The following is a 20,489-nucleotide window of genomic DNA, read 5'->3' as shown; positions in this document are numbered from 1 at the left end:
GAAGCCAGATCCCAGCAGGCACCAAACTCTGTGCCTCGCCACTGGTGGGCACAGGCAGACAGTCACACAGCCATCTGCCTCCCACCAACCTCACGTCCAATATCCTATTCAGAAAAACCACTGGGAGGTGACTGGGAAAAAAATATATGTGTGTGTGTGTGTGTGTGTGTGTACACACACACACACACACACATATATAGTTCTCACAACTCAATAATAGGAAAACAACCCAGTAACTTTTTAAATGGGTAAAAAACTTGAACAGACATTTCACCAAAGGCATAAGGATGGTAAATAAGCACACAAAAAGATATTTATCATTAGTCATTAGGGAAATGCAAATTAAAACCACAATTAGACATCACTAAACTAAAATAAAAAATTCTAAGCAGACAATACTAAGTGTTGGTGAGGATGCAAAGCAACTGCAACTCTCATGTGTATTGGTGGGAATGCAAAATGGTACAGCCACTTTGAAAAAGTTTAGCTTTTTTAAAAAAAAATAGAGTCGGTTATCCACTTACCATATAACCTAGCGATCCTACTCCTAGATATTTACTCAACAGAAACAAAAATGTATATTCATACAGAAACCTGTACGTGAATGTCTCTAGCAGCTTTATTCATAGTTGCCAAAAACTGGAGACCACCCAAATGTCTGCTAACAGGCAAAGAGATGGACAAGGTGTGTTATTTCCATAAAATGGAATAGTACTGTGCAGTAAAAAAGGAACTACGGCCACCTGCGTCAGCATGAATAAATCTCAGATGCATTATGCTGACTGAAAGAAGCTAGACTCATAACATTCTAGAAAAGGCAATATTGTTGAGACACAAGGATCGGTGGTTGTCAGAGGTGGGAGAAGGGAATTGATTACAAAGGGAATGAGAATACTTTGGGGGCTGATGAAAACTTTTGGGGTGATTGTGGTGGTGATTATATGCCTATGTGATGTCAAATTTCATGTACACCTAAAAATGGACAAATTTATTATATGTGAATTATACCTCAATAGACCACACTTTAAAATTTTTTCTATTTTTGGAAGTAATTTATTGTCAGTATGCTCAAGTCTGTAGCTAAATGAGCAGTTGATGGATCCCTGAGATGAGTGATTTCGTTTGACATCAGTTTTGACTCCGGAAGCCTATGCCTGTTCTCATACATTTAACAAGTAAACTGTCATGTGGCTCTTCTCTACCCCAGTTACGTTAAAAATGAGTCTCTGTTCCTCACCAGTCCATCTTCAAATCCTTACCATCCTTCTGCCGTCTAACTCATTCCTCCGTTCTCCCTACATCTCAGTAAACAGAGATCTTCCCAGTGTCATTTCTGGCCTGTATCATCTCAGTTTCTTTTAGGCTAAATATCTTTTCTACCACTGGTAGCTCCGTCCCTTTACTCCAGTTTATCCATCAGCAAACCTGATCACTTTATAATTTTGCTGCTAACTGAGAGATTTTTGGTCTTGCAATGGACAGTGTTGAATCCAGCCGTGGCCCACACCAGAGGCTTTCCCATTCTGTGCCAGCAGTGTGTTACTGTGCCCCTTCTCGGTCCCCAACCCTAGCCTGCCAGCTGCCAACCAGCTCTGGAGGGTTTGCCAGTGACAATAGTGGCAACACAGTGGGGAGAGGAACTTGCAACCCTGAGTCTTTATATTCAGAGACTGTGTTTTGGAACCCCCAAGTATTCTTGGTCTCACAGGCACTGGTCCTGTCTCCCTAGAGATTTAATTCCATTCACCCTTGGATATATTCCTGGAGAAACATTTACACAGTAATATGTGCTGCACCACTTAAAATTGTTAATTGGAGATTGAATTACTTGTCAGCTTTTAAAAATGTAGTCCTGTCAGGTCAAGGAGGAGGGTGTTAGCAGCATGAGCGGATGAGCTATTGCATATTTTCTTCCCCTTCCTCTTTTTTCTCCCCCCTCCCTTTTCCTCTCTCATCCTTTCTCCTTTCTTTTGTTCCCATTTTAATACTTCTTCCGTGTTCTCACTTATTCTTTCTCATCTCTCTGTTTCTGCCTTAGCCAAACCTTTATTGATAACCTGACAGGTCCCCAGAGTGACTTTAATATCTAGAATCATGGATGAAGTCCAGTGATGACAGTTGCTCAGGAAATTTACAAAACCCCTCCTCAAATCCCCTTGAGAATAGAAATATCGTAATGAGATGGAGTATTGCAGCAAGGACTCAGCTTGTGTAGCCTAATTCTTAGATGCAGGAGGACTGCTGTACTCCCTGCTTCTTTAACTGACCCATCAGGAATGTTTAAAGGGGGAAAGGTTGGATAAAGGGAGGAAAGCAGCAGAATTCATTTTTTATTCCATCGATATGCATCATTATTTTTCACATCTTCAGCACATGATTGCAAATATTTGCTTATAAGTCGAAGGTCCCCAACATAATGTATATATCAGGACAAAAGCAATTTTTAAAAAAAAAATTGAGCTAAGTTACATCTATGAAACTTGGAAATCTCAGTGCCTGTGTGCTGACAAATCTCCTGACAAGTAAGTACTACATTCATTCAGTATTACTCAGTGATTTCATTTGCACAGAACCTCACAATGCTCTGCCCCTTCAGTCAGACGTCTGGAGCACTGGGGAAGGGAAGAATGTGTTTATCTTGATCTCCAAAAAGGGATTTAAGGGTGAGAGCAGGCGGTCTATTAGACTGTTTTCATTGCCTGTCAGCTGTGGTAAACCTGAGCTGTCTGCAGTGTCTCTAGATAAGGGGCAACAGCAGCAGCGGCTAAGGCCTCTGCATGTATGTATGTATGGCTGCATTCATTTGTACTTCCTGTGTATCTCAAAATTTCTAAAGGCTATGTAGCATCTTTCGTGGAGCCTCTAACATTTGTGTTCTGCTAATCACTGGCTGTATGCAGCGCTCTTAATTCCCAGGTCTGCCAGCTGTAAGTGCTGGATGAGGCTGAAGTTTATATGGAGAGTGAATGGAGATCCTCTTTCAGGCTCAGCCCTGCGGCGTGGGCACTCTTCAGCAGGGGACCTGAGATGGTGCCTGTTCCTAGTATTGCATGGCACTGCCTCTCCACTTAGATCTGGGGGCAGCAAAGTGGGTCCTCATCAGAGTCACCTCTGTTTGAGTGGTTCCTGTGTTTAAGTGGTTATTGATGCTTGTTGGGCAGATAAACTAAACGTTTGTATCATGCAGTATAAAATGTGAGAGGAATAATTTCGGAACTGGAACATGGCAAGCAACTTGACTTATACGAGAATGCATATGTCCAAGTTGGAAAAAAATTGGTGAATGAAGCTTGCCCACTTCATGAAAATATTATGTTAATGAGGGTTGTTTACCCCAGGTTTTTCTGTAGAAGATTGGTAGGGCAGTAGATTGAAGGACAAAACAGTGGTTCTGTCTATGTGGGTTCTTTACTTTGCCTTCCTCAGTGCTCATCAGGGTGTGTGTAACAGTTCCAGCGCCACCATTTCAGAGTTAGGCAGAATGGATTTTGTCCTCGCCCAGATTCTGCTTTTGCAGTTGGAGCTTTTGTTGTGAAGTATTCTAATATCATTAAAACCACTTGAGTCAGCAATGACCCCTATAAATCAGGAGCTATTGTGTGTGCCCTCATTCTACTGATGCATGCTCCAAACATATGGTCATTGAAGATGAACTGGAGACTCCTGCCTTCTCTTCACCGATTGTTAAGTAGCTATGATTGTTGGCATTTGTTTGTGGTTAGTGAAGCAGGTTTCATTTTTGTGTGTCCTTCCCCTCTTCACCCCCTACCTCATATGATAAGGCTGATCAGAGAGAGCTCTTCGGATGCTCTGTTAGTCTGTCCTATAATTTTTATCTTTAATTCCCAAATTAAATGAATCCTCTTACATGACAAACATTTCTTTAGCCCAGAGTAATGTTCTTGGTTGTGGTAAGCCCTGGTTTTCTTTCTGAACCCAGAGGAGAAGAAATGTATAAATACTGCCGCCTTTTCAGAACAATGCCAACACGTCAGAGCCTGAGTTTCCACTTGTAAAGGGAAGACATGCCAAGTTATTAAACTCTTGCTCCTTCCAAGTCTGTCTCCTATTAGTTTGTAAGAATATGGGGTAAAATGGGGAGATGAGGGGGCCTCCAGGAGTAGCCCAGTTCTAGAGGCTCTCTTCCTCTTTGAAATGAAGGGGCAAAGACATCCGAGGAAGGTGTATTTGAACAGCTAAGCATCTCTTGGTCTGTTTCAGTCCCTTTTTCTGAAATTGGTCCTCGATGGGTTCATTACTGATTTTGGAGAGGTGTGAGGTTCTAAGTGGTTGGACATTATCAAGTACTAGAGACAGCGTTTCATGGGAAAGAAAATAGCGTTTCTGAGCAGAAAATAGAGCCCCAGCTCTGTCTTCTAGGCAGTAAGGAGTTCTGGGCTCCTGTCATAGATTGTGGGTATCAGATATTCAGGGTCGGCACAGTGTCTCCTTTTTATTTCTTTTCCCCCTTTCCAATTTTATTTTAATAATTAAAAATACTGCTGATCACACTGAATGACTTCTGGCAGAGAGGCCGTCTGTCCCAGAAGGACCAGTTGTGGGCCATCAGGTTTATGACGTCCATAAAACCGGAGCCAGATCAGAGCGCGGCCTCCCTGAGTGACAGGGTTTCTGCCTCCGCCAGGGTCCCCCATCATCTGACTGCTTTGGACATTTGTTTGGGGTTGGTTTTTCATTCTGTTTTGTTTCCTGATGCATGTGCGAGTGTGCGTGTGCACACATTTAAAGATAGAAATGAAACAGGTATGTAATGCCCTCTGCCTGCTAGAAAGACTAAAGCCATAAAAATAACAAACGGCGAGTATTTGCTAGAATGTCAAAGTTATGAGTTTATTTTGTAATGATGTGCTCCTGCCTTCATGAGGTAAACTGGCCGTGGCGGAGGTGTTATTAGTAATATGGACCCAGTGGAGCAGAAAGCCGAGTGACCGCGAGATCAGTGTATCAGTCAGGGAGAGGGCAAATGGAAAGAGACAGCGGGAGAATGAGAAAAGAGCCGCAGCGCCTGGGCTGAGATGAAAGACAGACCGAGAGGCGGATGGGAGCCCAGTGGTCAGATGCGGCCTCCCTGGTTCTGGGGGCTCCTTCAGAGGAGCTGCTGCTGTGTTACTCAGCTCAGGGCTGCCTGCAAAGGCTTGTTCTCTGTGCTTCCTTAGCGAGGAAAGCAGTAATCCGAGAGCCATTTTGCTTCCCATATTCCTTCCAGAAGAGTCTCTCCCATCCTTGCTAGCTGAAGTTAAATGGGACCAAGGCCAGCTGGGTCACATGGAGGTCACTGCTTTGGCCACCGCCTTCCTCAGCCTTTGGCGGGTCTTGATGTTGGGGCTGACCCAGGATGCAGGGGAACCAGCTCCTAACAGGAAGGGGCAGGATGGGAATATACAGGTAGAATTTGCTGGTCTTTCATTTATTCGCTTCTCCCCAGAGACTGGAAATGACTAAAAGTAAGGAAGAAATTTTGTGTTGTGGTTATTTTCTAAAGAAGGAAAGGGAAAAGAAAAGGTAAAATACAGTAAACGCTCTACAACCGTTAAGAGCTCTCCAGGGCTACCATAGATGACTGGCAATTACTACACACTCAGCAGTTTGCAATAGTCAGTGATCAGGCTGCCCAGCGTCCATCTGCTGGGTCAGAAAACCTCCCTCCCTGAAAGAAATTATTAACCAATCTTCAAGGGAAAAAGAAACCCTACAATTTCCAAGTCGAAGAATATTTTTTCTTCCTTTTTTTTTTTTTCTTTTTTTAAAGGAAACTTTATGGTTTCCAATTGCAGATTCCCTTCAACCTCACAAGGGTTAAACTCCTCCAGGGATGGATACACCAGGGAATTGAGGCCCTGAATTCCCTGGAACCTTGGGAGGGAAGGACGCAGGAGAAGCAGGTTTGGGTATAAATCACTACCCTGCACCCAGCACACAAAGAGGACTATCTGCTCAAGGGTTCATTCATGTATGTGTCATGAGTTGCTTCAGGATTTTGCTTTAAGAATCCACTGTAAAGGGGAAAATTAACCCTTAAAAAATGAGGCATCCAGACCTCACAGTGTTTCTATTTAACTGAGACTCATCACTTGAGGTTGTCAAAAGACAGGCACATTCCCTCTACTGTGCCTACAGGCAGCAGCTCGGCCAGGCCTGCAGGCGATGACGTAGCCTGTGTCTCAGGGTCCCAGCTTTACCCACTGCCATGATTTCAGCTCAGAGTCAAGTATGCCATGCACATCTGTGGCAGCTAGTAGAGAGAGAGAGAGGCTTGCTGGTGTCTAAATTGCAACAGAATATGTGATTGTTTAAAAGCCTTTTGTGTTTTCCAAGTTTTCTTTTTAGGACAAAGGTCTAGATAGTCCCTCAGCACAACCCACGGAGGCTGGACTCTGTCTTGTGGAGAAAAGAATCCATTTTAGTGGGAATTATGAAATAGACTTTGCCTTTCTCTCTGTCTGGACTAATGTCTTTTCTCTTGTTTATTTCTCTAGGTCCTCGGAAGGGAAGTATACACCTCCAATAACCAGCTCGGGGGCATCCAGATCATGCACAACAATGGGGTGACCCACAGCACTGTCTGTGATGACTTTGAAGGGGTGTTCACTGTCCTGCACTGGCTGTCCTACATGCCAAAGGTAAGCCCTCCCTGCTTCCTTCCAGCACCGAGGAAGCCCATAGCACCCAGCCTTTTCACCAGAGTTCACTGCCTCTGCGTGTGCGAGTGTTTTATGGTAGAGGGATTTTTTTACGATATGTTCTCTGGAAGCCGTTGATTTCTTTTTTTTTTCTTAAAGCCATCTTTTGCCTCCTACGTTTAAAATGCCTTTGGATTTCATTGGTTAGGCCCCTTTCTGATGATTTCCAGCCACAGAAGCCTTCGTGTCCTATCTGGGCTCAGATCCCAACTTATTAAGGCTTCTTCCTCACTGTGGGTCTTCCCCTTTGTAATAGGTATCCATCCCTCTGGGTGGCTTCCCGGAGAGCCTGGGAACACTGAAATCAGGGGTCAGAATGCCCCACTTTCTGCCAGGCTCCTACATGAGACTTGAGAGCTGTACATGTTCCTCAGGGCTTGGCTCGAGATTAGGGATCTTCTAGCTGATGATTGGGACTAACAGGTGTGACTCCATATGTGGTCCCTGCTGTCTTTGTCCATAACGATTGTTGCCGAGTTGGAGTTGTTCACTGATCGCTGTGCTCTTTCCCCCCCAATCTCCTTTTAGAGTGTACACAGTTCAGTTCCTCTCCTGAATTCCAAGGATCCTATAGATAGAGTCATCGAGTTTATTCCCACAAAGGCTCCATATGATCCTCGCTGGATGCTGGCAGGCCGTCCCCACCCAAGTATGTATACATTTGAGGGTCTGTGGCACCCTGGCCCTCAAACTTCCAGTCTTCCTTTCAATCACTAACCAATTCCTGCACAATAGTATATGACAAAGAAAACAAAGCCACTGAAGTACCTGGAAATGAGGGAAATCTGAAAAACAGCTCTCTGAAGAAAAAAGTGGAAAATCCTTCCAGAACAAATGAAAAATGAATGAAATCAGCCATTGAGTCATAAGCACTGGAGTCATTAATACATTTCTTTTCTGTTATTAGAGCACTTATTATTTAATGGGCTCAAAGACTTTAAAACAGTTAAATATAAGCCATAAAGTCATAGAATTACAGGACCAGAATCTTTGACCATCTGGCCTCTATAAACAGAGATTGATCAGATAAGTTTTGGAAAAGGCCTTTGAGACCCTTCACTATAGAGTGTGACTGCACTCTTCCCAGCAAGCTGTTGCTGGGCACCCACCCTGCGTGCACCCTTCTTCTCATGTGATTTTGGTGATGGTATTGATCTGTGCCTTATTTATTAATGTAAGGTTGCTTTGTAAGATTATTTATTCATGAAGAGACTGTGCAGAACTTTTAATGTGATAACTGTATCGAGTAAGAACAAGCCCTCCCTCCCTCCATGTTTATCTAATATAGCCCTCTGTCTTGGGGCTGATTTTACCAAACTTAAAAAACAAAAAGAGGGAAAAAAAAGAGGTAACTCCACGTAAGGCAAATGTACATTCTTGTTTGTCCATTTGGCGATTTTAACAAACCTTATTTAGTGGGCAGTTCTTTTGTGAAGCCCCAAATCCCCCTGCTACATTTTGAATCTATTTTTTTTAGGCTTTTTGAGAAAGTGTTTGTTCTTTTTTCCATGTTTATTGCAACTGTTTCCTCCCAAAAAGGCTATATCTAAAAGAAGAATGGAATGCAGAAGATAATTCCTTAAACTTAAGAGTCATTGTGATTTTGTTGAAAGAGAAAGAAGTCTTCATAAGGAAGACTTAATAAACCTTTGTGGGCACCCGCTAAGCCAGGTGGGCCTGTAAAGCACTTCCATATACACTATCTTATTTGGACTTACTACTTCTCAGAGATAAGAAGAGATGACCATTTTACAGGCTCAGAGAAGTTAAGTGATTTGGGCAAGGTCTCACAGCTAATACATAGGAGTTGGGCTTAATCTGAAGCCTAACTATAGATAGTGTAAAAAAATCACCAGAGGAGGGCTGACTTTAATTTAAAATGTTACCTGTTGTCTTCAATGCCTTTTCTTGTTAATCTTAAACTACATACTTCTTCTTACATCACCAGAAAAATCACCATAGTAATCTTTTTCCCTACCTCTCATTTTTATACCAAGATTTATAATAAGAACTATGAACCTAAGATACCTATCAGTCTTAAAATACAGGACTTTTCTGGCAAAATTCAGAACAAGACTTAGTGAGTGTTCTCCCGGTAATTATGGGGTGCCATGTTAGCTGGCTTCTAAGTTCTACATCTGAATTGAACATGACCTGCTCTTCTTCGAGGAGGCCCAGTAAAGCCCACCTGCAATGGCCATAGCCCACTAATGACTCCCCTCTGTCAATCAACATATAAGACAGGAGGGGTTTTAAAAAAAAAATTTCCATTTTGGAATGAATTCTGTGGTTCCAAGTCATTACTATTGAAGTAAGAACCATCAAATGATCCAAGCATATAAAGTTAAAATATTGATGCACTTAGAAGTTTGGTTTAGAACCTTCATCACAATTTGAGCCCTCTTTCATGGGGTGAACAGGGGGTGGGGGTGGGGGTGGTGTGTGTGTGTGTGTGTGTGTGTGTGTGTGTGTGTGTGTGTGTGTGTGTGTGTGTGTGTGTGTGTGTGTGTGTGTGTGTGTGTGTGTGTGTGTGTGTGTGTGTGTGTGTGTGTGTGTGTGTGTGTACACACGCATTATCCTGGCTATTATTAATGAGATCCACAGAATAAAATGAATTTGTGATAAACTAAGTTTTCTGGGTTTTGGATAATATTTTTTCATCGACTCCCTAGTAATTCATCCTGCTGTCTCTTGTGCAGCTAACACTCGCTCCCAAATCGAGTGACTTCAGATTTTAATTTAGTGGAAGCGTTAAAGAAAGCAGATGATTCCCTGTGATAAGTTAAAGCAGATATCTTCTAGGTGAAAAGTTAAAGTCATTTATTAGAGGAGATAGTGCCGTGATATTCTTCAAACTGATGCCCAACACGAGACCAGAATCTAAACGATCGGCTTTGGGCTCATGATAGAGAGATAATTTTGAAATGGATGATCACATTTTACACTAGGGCCATAGAGGCAAGGAATGTAGAACACAGTAATTACAAGTTGAGTCTTGATAAAACACTCTCCATCCCGTTTAAGTCAGCAGAGGTTAGCTTGCTCGGATCTCCACTTTTAATTGGTTTTGGGCTTGAGTTTTTAGGGGGCGGAGGGCCGTGTTCAAATTAGAAGACTTGTTGAGAAACTATGAGCCGAGAGGGCAGCCAGGAAACAGTTATTTGCAGAAGCTTTTATGGGGCCTTGGTCAAACATGGATACCTGTGGAACAGAAGTTGTTTATCTTAAACTAAGATGTTGAAAGTTTATGTGTCTTGCCAGTGAAGGAAATTCTATGCACAAAGGAGGTTAATGACATTAAGTGTGTTCATCTGAACCATTATATTTTTGATACCTATCAAGAGTATAGCGGACTCCGGGTCCTCGGGTGCGTGGCACTTGCAGGGTGGGGGCGGTAAAAAAAAGAGTATACAGGCATGGCCCTTTCTTGTAGTAAGATTATACTTTGTGAGCAGTAAATAAAGCGGATGTATCTTGTTGCTTTTCTAGCAGAGAAGCTGAGTCCCTTTTCTTTTCCTCAAATTTGGGTCCTCATCTGATCATTAATACTTATCATTTGGCTGTCTTCAGCTTTCCATTAAAAGAAAATCATTGGGGTTTCCCTGGTGGCGCAGTGGTTGAGAGTCCACCTGCCGATGCAGGGGACACGGGTTCGTGCCCTGGTCCGGGAAGATCCCACATGCCGCGGAGCGGCTGGGCCTGTGAGTCATGGCCGCTGGGCCTGCGCGTCCAGAGCCTATGCTCCGCAATGGAAGAGGCCACAACAGTGAGAAGCCCGCATACCGCAAAAAAAAAAAAAAAAAAAAAAGAAAGAAAATCATTGGAATCAAACAAAATTGTAAGCTAAGTTTTAAAATAGAAATACACATCTTGAAAACATCTTTAATGACTTGGCTGCCTTTTGACAAATGTTTGTGGTGTTTTGAAAAAAGCCAGGTTATTTATTTAAAAGACGCAAACTCTCTCTGCTAGCTGAACCCCATCGTTTAACAATAAATGATGCTTTTGCTGATAAATGATTCTTTTTATTCAGACTAGCAAATGAAATAGGAGATGAGGTCTGAAGGCAGATGAACATTCAGCTGCCTAATGTTTCCATCTATTATAATACGTTTAAAAACAAATAACCCCCCAAATCCAACCTTCCATTTGCCAATTCCAGTGTATTTTTTTTTCCAGTGTATTTTGAATGAACTGACCATTTTAATTTTCTGTTTTCTTTCTTTCCCTTCTGTAGCCCAGAAAGGTCAGTGGTTGAGTGGATTTTTTGACTATGGCTCTTTCTCAGAGATCATGCAGCCCTGGGCACAGACTGTGGCAGTTGGCAGAGCCAGGTAAGAGCTCTTTTGTTTTGGAAGCTCTTTTTCCTCCCAACTGAAAACAAGAAAAGAAAGGGCTGTATAGGTTTTTACCAATAATGTTCTCTTTGTCTAAACTTTCTCAGAATACTGGATTCTAGTCATGCCCAAGGCAGCATAACTGGAGCACTGGTTCCCAGTGGTCATTTAGCGTGTCACTCTAATGATGCGTTTAATCTGAATTCTGGTTTTGGCAACATTTCCTTTTCATAATACCGAAAGGAGAGCTCTCTGGGGCTGTACAGCCCAACCACAATAGCCATAGCTCACCAGTGACCCCCACTCTATCCCCTAAAGACCATTTTCTTTCAGGAGTAGATGGCCAGTGAATCAGACTCATCAACTTCTCTCTGTAACCCACCCAAAAGATCTGTGTAACTGGAAGAAGTTCCTTCATGGCATTGAGATTATTCAAGTAACAAATGCACTGTACTGGCTTATCATCAGATTTGAATTGAAAAAAAAAAAAATTTACCTGAAACAGGAGTGGGTAAAATAAGCTGGAATAGGTTGCAGGGATACCTCTAGTTTTCAAGCGGGAAATTGAAGTTTCTATTAAATTTTAATACCCACTCTAAGAAGTGCTTCACTCAACAGCAAGCTCTGCACGAAATAATCTGCCAGGCTCGCCGTAACAAGCACCTGCCGAGGCTGATCTTAATCTGGCTCTGCACCTCGGAGACTCGCCGCCCCGGGGACCCACATCTGGAGCTCACCTTCCTCAGTCAGGTTTCCTTATCCTGGTGAAAAGTGGCACCTGCCCAAGATTCTCAAACATGCCACACTGGGTTGAGATTTAGATTCCAGCCTTGAAAATAATTCTAGGCTTTGTGATGCTCTCCGTCCAGCAGGTCAGCACGCCTTGTGCTGCCAGTGACCAGGAGCCATCAGATGGCAAATCCCATCAGGTGGGATCTTTCACTGGGGCTCTGAGTAAGACTCAGCCTGGAGTCTGCCTGGACCGAGACTCCCAGGGACCAGCTCCCATCTTCTCCGGCCTCCCAGGCTTCTGCCGCACCACAGGCTTCCGAGTCCCAGTGAGGGTTATTCTTTGTGCCTGGCAGAACTCCCACTGGGGAGAGAGCCCCCCTACTCAGGACCTACTGGTTTGTTAGAGAGAGTCTTCACAGGACACTACAACCAACTTTTTTGAGACTGTGTCTCTTATCCATTCTGCTTCAGTTTTCCCGTCCTTAAAAAACATGACCGAGAAAGCCAGACCTTTGTTAAGATCTTTAAGATCCTCCCATGGGAAATAGGAGAATAATGCTTTACACTTATGATTGGAAGAACAGGGACTGTTCTGTGAGCAAGATCAGTCAGGCTTGGCTTTGGTTAGCAATGCCATTGTTTATTGCGACACTCACTCTGACTTCTTTCTTTCTTTCCATCTGATGAGTTCTGGGCTTCTTACTCCAAACACATACACATGCTCACAAGTATATAAAACACAAATGGAGCTAGCTTCTTTCAAAAGCAATGGCATTTCGAGAAATAAATATAAATGTATTCTTCTGGGATTGTTACTGTAAGTGCTGCCAAAACTCATCTTTGGTATATATGTTTGGAATATGTGTGCTATTGGCTGTAAATTGTCTTTTATTATTCCATGGCACCTTGTCCAGGGACACACCATAAAACAAGATGTAGCATCTTCATGTGCTAGCCTGATAAAATTTATATGTAGTATAATAGAAAACAGAAGTTGTTCTGAGCTGTTTTCAAGTTCAATAAATAACTGTAATACTCGGATAAAGATGTTCTTTATTAGGTCACGTGGGCCCTAATATATAAGTTATAAGTTACCGATTTAGGGTGGCTTTTGCAATTACAAGTTTCCAGTTGGATTGTTAATCATTGTGAACAGAAATATTTCTAAACCCTCCTGTGTACCTTCTGCTCGTTGTCTGATTGTCTAGAGGGCTTTTGATTCTGATTCAGTGCAGGCAAGTGACAAGGGGGTGGGTGGTCCCCACTCAGGCCCCTGTCAGGCCTCTTGTGATGACAGGGATCCATTTCCAGTAGCCAATGTAACAACCAAAGACCATCCTTCATGGAAAAGTTTGTTATGGAGATGCTGTGGGGAATGAGAGACTATAACCCGTTCCAGCCCCAACCCCAAGGAATGCGGCTGAGAAGGTAAAGACTGAATCACACTTTCCAGAGTGAGGACTCACCCTGTACCTTGCAGGCTCACTCACACTCACTTTCTCGCTCTCCTCCTGATTTTTGCTAGGAAATCTTTATGAGGACCAGGTGTGGGAGGGTATCATGGAGTACAGATGCAGAGGCTTTGAGCTCCTGAACAGTTTTTTAAATTAACAGAGCTCGGAGATTAAATATATAGGTATAGATCACCTATTCAACCAAGATGACTTCTGAAGGTTAACCGTGTCCCACTGCTCTTTTCCAACGGAAGAGAAAGTTAAGGGCTTGTTCAACCACTTCCCTACACTTGGCACAGGTTTTTCATCATCCCCGTAACACACCTGCACACTCCCCATTCACACGCCCAATGGTAAGACCTACTTTACCCTCAGATCTTACCAGGAATCAATACTCCATAGAAAACTACAGGTCTGTTCCAGCAATGAAGTTTCAGGTTCCTACTGCCTTTCAGACTGTTCCCCTTCATCGTCACCAAAGACATGCTGTAGGGTGAACTGAGAAATTTCACTTGGCAACCACAGTGATGGTGTGTGTGTGTTCATTTGTGTGTGTGTACAAGATCTCACACACGTACTAGGCTGTTGAGTCTAAATGCAGAGGCTCCCCTGGTACCACCCTTGGTTTGAATTTATCCTGTGGTCGGGAATAGGAGTGATTCTGAGGGCAAAATCAGTTACCAGTTATGATTTACCAATCATATTTGGTAAATATGCAGTTTCCCTCCATATTTACCAAATTTACCATTTTTACCAAATCTGTAGAGTAACATTTTACCCCCAGAAAAGTCAGATTTCCCCCTGACCCTATATTTGTTTCCACATCCCCCTCCATCAATGTTTTGATGTAGGATTGGAAAATAAATGACTAGCTGTAACATAGACATACATTGGGTTCTTACGTGGCTCATTTTTTATCAGGCTAGGAGGAATACCTGTGGGAGTAGTTGCCGTGGAAACCCGAACCGTGGAACTAAGTATTCCAGCTGATCCTGCAAACCTGGATTCTGAAGCCAAGGTAGGTCACCTCAAGTACCCTGAGCGCCCATGCTTGGAGCTGTGTTTCTGCCTCTGCAGAGCCGTGGATATATTGGGAGCATTGCAAACCACCAATGTTAGAGGAAAGGGCAGCCAGCAGCCTTTAGTGATTTCAGACCATCACGAGCTCACTTTTAAGATGACTCAAAATGGACCGCAGGCTAAATTCTGCCTGAAAAATTAAATGGGCCTTTACAGTGGTCTTGTTGTTGCTAGAAATCAGTCTTCTTTTGTTGGGTATGTGGTCTTCTACAAAGGCAGCTGAGATGATGCTGAGGGCCCACTGGTCCTGGTTCTCCAAGCACTCGTGGAAGAGCTCCTACTGGAATTAATAAGAAAGTCTGCCCCGACACCACATGTGAAAGCCACAGCCCATCCTTTTTTTTTTCTTTTTTTCTTTTTGGCTGTGTTGGGTCTTCGTTGCTGCACGCGGGCTTTTCTCTAGTTGCAGGGTGCGGGCTTCTCCTTGCGGTGGCTCCTCTTGTTGCGGAGCACGGACTCTAGGCGCGTGGGCTTCAGTAGTTGTGGCATGCTGGCTCCAGTAGCTGTGGCTCGTGGGCTGTAGAGCGCAGGCTCGGTAGTTGTGGCACACTGGCTTAGTTGCTCCACGGCATGTGGGATCTTCCCAGACCAGGGCTCGAACCCGTGTCCCCTGCACTGGCAGGCGGATTCTTAACCACTGTGCCACCAGGGAAGTCCCATCCTTTTGAAAAGGGTGGATTAAGTCTTCACAGCCTGACAAGGGGTCGGGGAGATGAGAGGAGCTTATGCAGCAGGACTACCTCAAGAGCCACTGACTCAGCACAGTACAGGGAAGCTGTGCCGGGCACAGAGGTGAGAGCACGTGGAGACTCTGGCCAGGGGGCTTGCTTGGAGCCATGTGGTCGAGTCACTTAAAGTTGCTCTGGGAAGCCTAGAAGGAGGATGCCTCAGGCTGCATCCTTCCTTTGGAAGCAGTAAGGTTTCCCCCTTTGGACTAAGGAGGGGTGAGTGGTGGAATCAAGACTTAGGAAGAGGAGTATTTAACAAAGTCAGAGAGCCAGGATCCTTTCTTCTTTTTTATTTCAAGGATGATCTTCTTGATGAAACACAACTTTGGTTTGGTTTGATTTTGAGTTTTTAACTGTAAAACTTTATTCTCCCTGGAGAGATTCCCCTTCAAACTGTGTTGTTAATTGTGTCTTCTTCTTTGGCTTTTCCTAATAGATAATCCAGCAGGCTGGCCAGGTTTGGTTCCCAGATTCTGCGTTTAAGACCTATCAGGCTATCAAGGACTTCAACCGTGAAGGGCTGCCTCTGATGGTCTTTGCCAACTGGAGAGGCTTCTCTGGTGGGATGAAAGGTGATTGGCCTGGCCCTGGGCTGGAGGGGCATCACTGATTCCCTTGAACACTGCAGCAGTGGGAGGAAGGGTTTATATTGGGTTTATATGAGTGTCCTGGTAGCACATCAGCCTAGGTTTTTGGGCGATTATGCTCCCTCTGAGATATCTTCTGAGTTGTAACTTGAATGGGAAAATTCGATTTTTACAATTCCATACAAAATTTCAGAGCTATCTAGGCGTTATCTAGGTGGACTGCTGATTTAGCTTTCACAGGTTAGTGATGGGCTGTTCTGATAGTCCTGGGGAAATACAATTGTGCTAGTCTCTGTCCCTCTTTTCTGGGCATACTTTGTTGGTGTTCGTCTTTAATGCTCTATGATGGCCAAGATAGATACTGAAATTAGCCGTCACCAGAAGAAAATGAACAAATTCTATACCGGAGGCTTTCCCTTTGTGGCAGTTTGTGATATGTTTTATTATCCAACAACAGCCCTGGGCCTGTGGCTCCAGCATATTAGACCATTATTATAAAGGCTCTGCTCAGTGCCAGAACTGCCAGTTACTGAGAATCCTCCGTGTGAATGGTTCGGGGAAACACCCACTACCTCTCAAGAGTCGTGAAGCTTTCTCTCCAGTGGCCAGAGATTCGTGGCCATGCGGAGGCCGGAGACCACATGCCGGGTGGGGACGAGTATGCTGATAAGTGTCAACTTTATTCCTCAGGGAAAACTCTAGAATGGATTAAGGGAATAGACGGAGGGAGGAGTTGATACTGCTGGAGTGAAAAGAGTGATCAGTGGTAGGACATGTAAAATGTGAAAGAATGAACTCTCAGTAAGGCACCCAGAAGCAGCTTGGGGCAGGAGCATCTCTAGCTTTGAGGGAGGAAAAGCCTGGGGAAGTTACCCTTTATTGGTTATCAGCTGTGCCTGGAGAGAGGTTAGAGCCTTATGCCAACAACTTTCCCTTACCTGGCTAAGAAAACCCCTGGCTGTATGGCCAGCCTCCCTGCCCAAATGTAGATGAGTAGGGCGATTTTTTTTGTTTTTTGTTTTAGTTGAAAAGGTCCCCTTTGTCTATATTTACTGGACAGCGACCACATTTTGCACTGTCTTTGGGGAGACGTGGACTATACATGCAAATTAGTGTTTGTATACTTTCCTAAGCTATTGCAGGTGAATTACTTCTTGACCAAGATAATAAATCAGCGGAAATACCACGAGATATTGAGAGTATAGGTTAAACAAGTCAATCCTACACATTTTAATTGAGTTCCTATGTGCAAGGAGCTATGCTAGCTAGCTACTTCACAGAAAACAAAAATAAGTCAGAAAAGAGTCTTGAAGCCTGAAGTCTTGTGCAGAAAGTTAAACCCATAATGTATAAAGTATAAACAAAATACCACAATGTTCAAAGGAGGATGATAGTATATGGGGGCGGGGCAGGGGGTGGCTGAAATCCCTTTCATTTATGTATATGAGATTCAGTTAGCATCAGATTTCACTTGATCCCAAATTCCCTGGCTGTAAGATTTACATTAAGACTTGGGAGAGAAAGTAATGCTATTACTCCTTAGTTACCTCTCTTCTGGGGAGCCATTGAGAATTCACTCATCCTGACATTACTTAGGAGACGTCAGCCTGGCTATTTTGTCCTAACGAATTTAGAGCTCAAAAGTTTGCGGTGTGCCGCTCGTAGGGGAAGCTTTAATTCTGCGGCATATTTTGGCTCAGGCCCAGATTGGCTGCCCGCCCTATAACCATAAGAGCATCAACAATTAAGATTCATTGAGCTCTTTTCACCAGAAACTGCACTAACCATTTTACATGCATTATCTTACATAATCATCACAACAAGCACCTCTAAGGGGTAAGTTATATTATTATCCACAATTTGCATAAATTGAGACTTAGGTTAAGTCAATTTCCCAAGATCATTTAGCTAAAAAATGAGAACACAGATCTGTCTTACTTCCTGTAGCACAATTTAGAGCCTAGGGCCAGAACCAGATCTACTAGAATATCCCAAGAATAGAATAACTAGGTTCCTGAGAAAGTAATTATCCACCTACCGCCACTCTGCTTTGGGGTTATTGTGACAGGAAACTGCAAGAGCTCAGAAATGAGTTACGGTACATAACATAACATTTATCCTATTAACCATTTGTAAGTGTACAATTCATCAGCCTTAAATACATTCACAATTTTGTGTAACCATCACTACTGTCTGTACCCAAGACTTTTTCATCGTCCTCGACATAAAGTCTATACCCATTAAATAGTAACTCCCTATCCCCACCCCACTCCCACCCCCCGTCCCTAATCAAACATTAGTTATTGGCCTGATGTGGAGCAGGACCAGCTCTGGTTTCTGAATTTTGGTGCTGCTGCATCCGTTTACATGTCACTTAAGACAAATAAGCTTTGGAGAAGATGGAGATCAGCGTGAAAGTCGGAGGGGAGGAACACCCCCCTTTCATATTGACATGCAGGCCAGGATGTTTTCTATGTATTATCTCATGTAAAGGGACCAAAGCTGAGAGTCATTCCATATCCCTTGGGGAGATGTTTGCAGTTTTGGTTTCAGTACTGGCTGGGGATTATGCAGGGAGGGAAAATAAACAATTATGCCGTCCCTGAGTGCACACAAACACACAGCCAGGAGCCGAGGGCACTGTGGGTAAAATGACTCCAAAATTGTGTGTAATGAGTAGGAACAGATTAGAGACGGCTCTTGCTATGCTGAAAATTGACATTAGTGGAGGGGGGAAAAATAACCTCCTTACTAGTCGGCCTAGGAGGTCTAATTCAAGCAGTAAAAATATAAATAAATAAATAAATAAATAAAAGCCTGTCAAGATGGTATTGGTGCTTTTTTCCCAATGAGCTCTATCTGGCCGGAAGGCTATTCAGCATAATGCAAAATTAAATTATAAAAACTGGCTGAATATTTAGATGGAAGAGCCATTTGGAAGCAGTTGATTTAGACGAACCGGCAATGACCCACAACAGGGAGACATCAAGCATGAAATTTACTAGAAATTAGCACCAGGGTCCCAGCCTCAGCATGAATAGCTTGATAGGATGCAAATCCCAGTGATATTAAGCTGCCTCACTGCTGGTGCTACAGGGTCACTCTCAGTTGGCTTTTCATGTTATACTTATTATTTTTTCCTGGGACAGGTTATAAATAACAATAAAAAACATTTATTGAAAACTTTAACTGGAATGAAAGTCTATTATAAAGTCTCTGATTCCTTGGATGCTGAAATACAGTGTCAGCCGGCCATAATGAACTCATGAGAGACATTATGTGTATGCAGCTTGTGTATGCCTGGTGTTTACCTTCAGCTTCTAACAGATAATCTCGCCTCAAGCCAATAAGATCTGTTCCAGTTTTGAGAGAGCGGAGCACTGTGGAAACACCCTACCGCCCCGCTCCCTTGTTTGGTACATGCGGCTGCTGTGGTGTATCCGTGTTGTGTAACAATGAAGGCTCCAGGCAGGGTTGGCGCCTGGGTGCTAAGAACAGGCTGGAAAGGCTATGTGCTCACCGTTCATGCAGATGTGCTTTGCCCAGCATGCTTAGAAAGCTGCAGGCTCCCCGCTCTCCGAGGAAGAACCTTTCAGTATTTTCCGTTCCCATCGCATTTCCCAGGGCCTGAGAATTGACAGTCAGCATATGCATAGCTTTACAGTTCCCTGGACTGATGTCTAGCCTGGACCCTTGGGGACCCCCTTTCCCCTGCTGCTCTTGGCTATGCTTTTGCTCTGTCTTTAAATATGAAGGGATTTCAAACCAATGTGTGGCCGGTTGTTGCCAAGCGCTGCAACCTGCCTTTCAGGAATGTGTGGTCTGGGGCAGCTGTGAATCAGTACAAGCATGTTGATTGTAGAATTCGTGTGTTTGTTTATATTTTAATAGCCTTTGTTGCTTTTGGAGTGTTTTGATGATTCGGATAGTGGGGTGTTGATGTTCCAGGTTCGATGGAGGCATTTTTTTCAAGTCCCAAGCTTGTCAGCTTCGATGAAGCTTGATGCCCCTCTTCTACTCACAGTCTTGGGCCCGAAGGTAATTGCTTGGCCGTCGGGTCCACGCCCTTCACACAGCTGCTAGTACGAGTTCTGATGTCTCTGAACCAAAAATCCGGGCGAAATTGAGAAAAAGGCTCATCTATGCAAGTCTCTGTTCTGGCTTCTGTTTTACTGAGCCCTTGTATCAGACGCTGGAAAGCAGAGTACGTCAGCCTCCTGCTCTTTGCTCGCCTTAAGAGGGATGCGTTAAGAATGAAGTAGCAGAATGTGGACTTAAGAGACAAAGAGATCCGGGTTCAAAGTCTCAACTCTGCCACTGACTCACTTAAGCCTCAGTTTACTTACCTGTCACTTGGGTACGAGAAAAAGAAGAGTTTTCTGATGACTAAATGATTTACGTGTGTGTGTGTGTGTGTGTGTGTGTGTATGTAATCCTGCTCCCTCTCGTATACAGTAAGCTAGCCATGAAGACGAAAAGAGGGACCAAAGTCCATTTCACAAAAATAAAATGCACACATACTCAACTTTATCCCAAACAGTTTGCTTATACTATGAAATTAAGCTTTGTGTTGTTTTGTTTTAATTAAATACATGGAAGTACATTTTGAATAAAGTCCTCTCCTTTTGTGGGAGCTGGGTCTGTTCATCATAGTACAGAGCTGGATTTTGATGTAGACGTGTCTTTAACAAACAGAAGTGAGTGAAAGAGGCTGGAAACGCTGTCATTTACCTCCTAACTTACTTTTTTTTCTCACACAGAATGACTTTGGGTGCCATTTGCTGTTGTTTCACTTTCTCCTTTTAGCTCCACCTCCCATTTCTTCTCCGCATATGATACGGTTGAGAGCCACTCCTTCCTGTTACTCATT

At 43.5% G+C, this 20,489-nt stretch overlaps 1 protein-coding gene across 3 annotated transcripts in view; it reads left to right on the top strand.

The window, feature by feature from the left end:
• Window positions 1–20,489, top strand: part of ACACA (acetyl-CoA carboxylase alpha) — a 235,849-nt gene that overhangs the window by 186,642 nt on the left and 28,718 nt on the right. For all 3 annotated transcript variants that reach the window (XM_081219599.1, XM_081219598.1, XM_081219597.1), the window contains 5 exons: window positions 6,498–6,641; window positions 7,230–7,350; window positions 10,939–11,035; window positions 14,146–14,242; window positions 15,469–15,604. In XM_081219599.1, the coding sequence (XP_081075725.1) occupies window positions 6,498–6,641; window positions 7,230–7,350; window positions 10,939–11,035; window positions 14,146–14,242; window positions 15,469–15,604 (595 nt within the window). The remainder of the gene's footprint in view (window positions 1–6,497; window positions 6,642–7,229; window positions 7,351–10,938; window positions 11,036–14,145; window positions 14,243–15,468; window positions 15,605–20,489) is intronic.

This window comes from Mesoplodon bidens (assembly GCF_964165515.1).
Source record: "Mesoplodon bidens genome assembly, chromosome: 19".
NCBI classification, from domain to species: domain Eukaryota; kingdom Metazoa; phylum Chordata; class Mammalia; order Artiodactyla; family Ziphiidae; genus Mesoplodon; species Mesoplodon bidens.
This window is presented reverse-complemented; position numbering and strand designations above follow the sequence as displayed.